Source organism: Otolemur garnettii, unplaced genomic scaffold (assembly GCF_000181295.1).
Source record: "Otolemur garnettii isolate 467f Iridium unplaced genomic scaffold, OtoGar3 scaffold00196, whole genome shotgun sequence".
Classification (NCBI taxonomy): domain Eukaryota; kingdom Metazoa; phylum Chordata; class Mammalia; order Primates; family Galagidae; genus Otolemur; species Otolemur garnettii.
In genome coordinates this window covers 2,707,112-2,709,753 of record NW_003852591.1, presented here as the reverse complement: position 1 = coordinate 2,709,753, position 2,642 = coordinate 2,707,112, and the positions used below count along the sequence as shown (strand labels likewise).

At 38.5% G+C, this 2,642-nt stretch overlaps 1 protein-coding gene across 3 annotated transcripts in view; it reads right to left on the bottom strand.

Moving 5' to 3' along the window:
• The window catches only part of LOC100943938 (presenilin-1), a 34,678-nt gene that overhangs the window by 22,943 nt on the left and 9,093 nt on the right, over nt 1-2,642 (bottom strand). For 2 of the 3 annotated variants that reach the window (XM_023507654.1, XM_023507655.1), the window contains exons 2-3: nt 2,106-2,187; nt 1,876-2,015 (exon numbers count right to left, since the gene is read on the bottom strand). In XM_023507654.1, the coding sequence (XP_023363422.1) occupies nt 1,876-1,962 (87 nt within the window). In that variant the 5' untranslated portion in view covers nt 1,963-2,015; nt 2,106-2,187. The remainder of the gene's footprint in view (nt 1-1,875; nt 2,016-2,105; nt 2,188-2,642) is intronic. The other variant, XM_023507656.1, reaches the window with a different exon arrangement.

Here is a 2,642-nt window from a genome sequence, read left to right as displayed (position 1 = left end):
GCTATTTTTTGGTTGCAGCCATTATTGTTTTGGCGGGCCTTGGCTGGATTTGAACCCGCCACCTTAGGTCTATGTGGCTGGTGCCTTAGCCACCTGAGCCACAGGCGCCAAGCCTAAATGCAAATTTTCTTAGGATTTCATTTAGTATAGGATCAATAAATAATAAAAACAGAAAAAGCTTAGTGAAAATAATCTTCAAAAACGACAAAGTATACACGGCAAATAAGTAGGTACATAGATGCTTAGTATATTATTTGCCATACTTTTCTGTATATACTTGAAACATTACACAATAAAAAATAGAGAAATAAATATATATAGGTTTAAACAACAAACACTAGTTTTAACTGATTACTCTCATCAAATTTCAAATCCTTTCCCTGTGAATGAGATTATATATAGAGTTGGTTAGCAGTTCACAAAATGAAAAACTATCTTACAGGTGATATACATTTAATAGCCCATCACTGTTTCTGATAAGAATTGAAGAAACAAAGCTAAGGTCAATAACTGACCTTTTGAACAAGAGAAAGCTTTAGATGTTACCTTCTACTGGAATAATAACAATATTATAACTATGATGTTATCTGAGTTACACAAGAAATTCAACTAACTGAATAAGACTCAGTCAGATCCAAAATGATTTTAATTTCATTGTTCTTCTAGTAGGGTAACCAACTCTATCCTATTTGCTTAGAACTGTGCCAATTTTAAAACAGTCCTGTGTTTCTGAATCTCTAATATTAGGCAAACCAGAACAGTTGGTTGCTCTAACTTCTGGTCACATCAAAACTTTTGAGTAGGAAGAGAATTTTGAAATTATCTAGTAAATCACCTCATTCTACCGATCGGAAAAGTGAGGAATCCTAAATCTTCAGTGTGTAAAGGGAAGTTCCAAGCCATCGAGTGTTCTAGTTCAACTGCCTATTCCATAGACTAATCCTCAGAAGATCTGGTCTTCACACTCTGTGTGACTGTTTTTAGGGATAAGTACACACTGGTCTTTCAGAAATTCTGTAACTGTGAGAAAATTCTTTTTACTGATACAGAACCTACTTCCTGGTAAGTTTCACCACTGTTCCTAGCTCTGCCCTCTGGTCCTAACAGGGTAAGGTCCAACTCCTCCACGCCCTACTGTCACCTACATAGCTTATAGTTGGCCTTGTGTTCTCCTCCATTCTGGCTCTACCTCTAAAAACCCTACTGATTCCCTAGTTATCTCACAGAACATCAGTGGAGTCTACACTCAGTATGTACGGATCAGCTAACTGTAGGCACATTTGATGTCTGTGTGTAGCTGCTGAGGCTATCTTTGTCCCATGGTACAGATTACACTCCTTCCTGATTCCTTCCTTTGATCCAGCGGTTCTCAACCTGTGGGTTCAGACACAGGAATTGCATTAAAGGGCCGCGGCATTAGGAAGGTTGAGAACCATTGACTGCTTCGATCTCTTAAAACCTCTACCCATATCCTTGCAATGTACCATCATCTTCTTGATGAACAGTCACTGAGCACTGTGAGGAACTGTGTTAGGTACTAAAAAAAGTAAATAAAATGTACTCAGCCTGTAGAAAAGCAAGAGCAAAAGAGGTAAAAGAATAAACAAAGTGAACTATGAGGTGCTCACACTTTGGGAAATTGGAGAAGGCTTCACTTGAGGGGGTGATATCTGAGCCACATAAGAACTATGTGGTATACACATCAACACATCTTAAATAACACTGTGTCCCCCAGCACTCAGCTGAAGTTCAACAAATATCTAAATATGGTAAAGTAGACAAAGCCTACTCAGCCCCCTCACACTTCTTGGAAGTAAAGGGGAATGACAACTGAATCCAGTCTGGCAAGGGCAATTTCAGAGGCTGACACTGTACCTGGCTACGTACAGTATTGCTCAGGTGGTTGTCCTCGGACATCTGTGCATTCTGGAAGTAGGACAAGGGTGCAGGTAACTCTGTCATTGGAACAACTGTATAGAAATATTTTTTCACAGAAAACAAAGCCTCTAGGGGTTCTGAAAAGGGAAAAAGAAAACAGAATTTTGTATATTACAATGATACTTATTTTTAAACACTTTCACAAATTACATTCAACAGAAACAAACCTTTCTTTCATGTGTTCTCCTCCAGGCCAAGCTGCTTAAGGACCTCGAGGGCTGCTATCACTTGCAGGCTCCTGAATCAGATCTGAAATAGAATTTTATCAGGTCACTTGTTGTTGGTTGAATCTTAGTAAATTCATCCACACCAGTCAATGTGTAAACCAATTTGTAAACCAGAAACCAATTTGTAAACCAAGTTGTAAACCTTCAACTAAATGACAAACTTACTGTCAGCTCATAGTAACTCTACAGCAATGAGACGCCAAATGTTTTCAATCACAAAGATACTTAACAATTTCAGATGTAGAGCAAAGGGAGCTGCGTGAGCTTAAGAATGTTCTCAGCATTCCTTTTCCTATGCAGATCAATCCAACCTGATTTTTATATCTCCATAAAATTATTTTGCAAAATTGTATCATCTCATCTTATTCTTATCACAATACCCCAAGGCAAGGTGAAGACGTAATATACCTGTTTTACAAAAGCAGAGGGGACCCAGATACGTTCACTGACTTGCTTACGGCCATACAATTAGGCAGA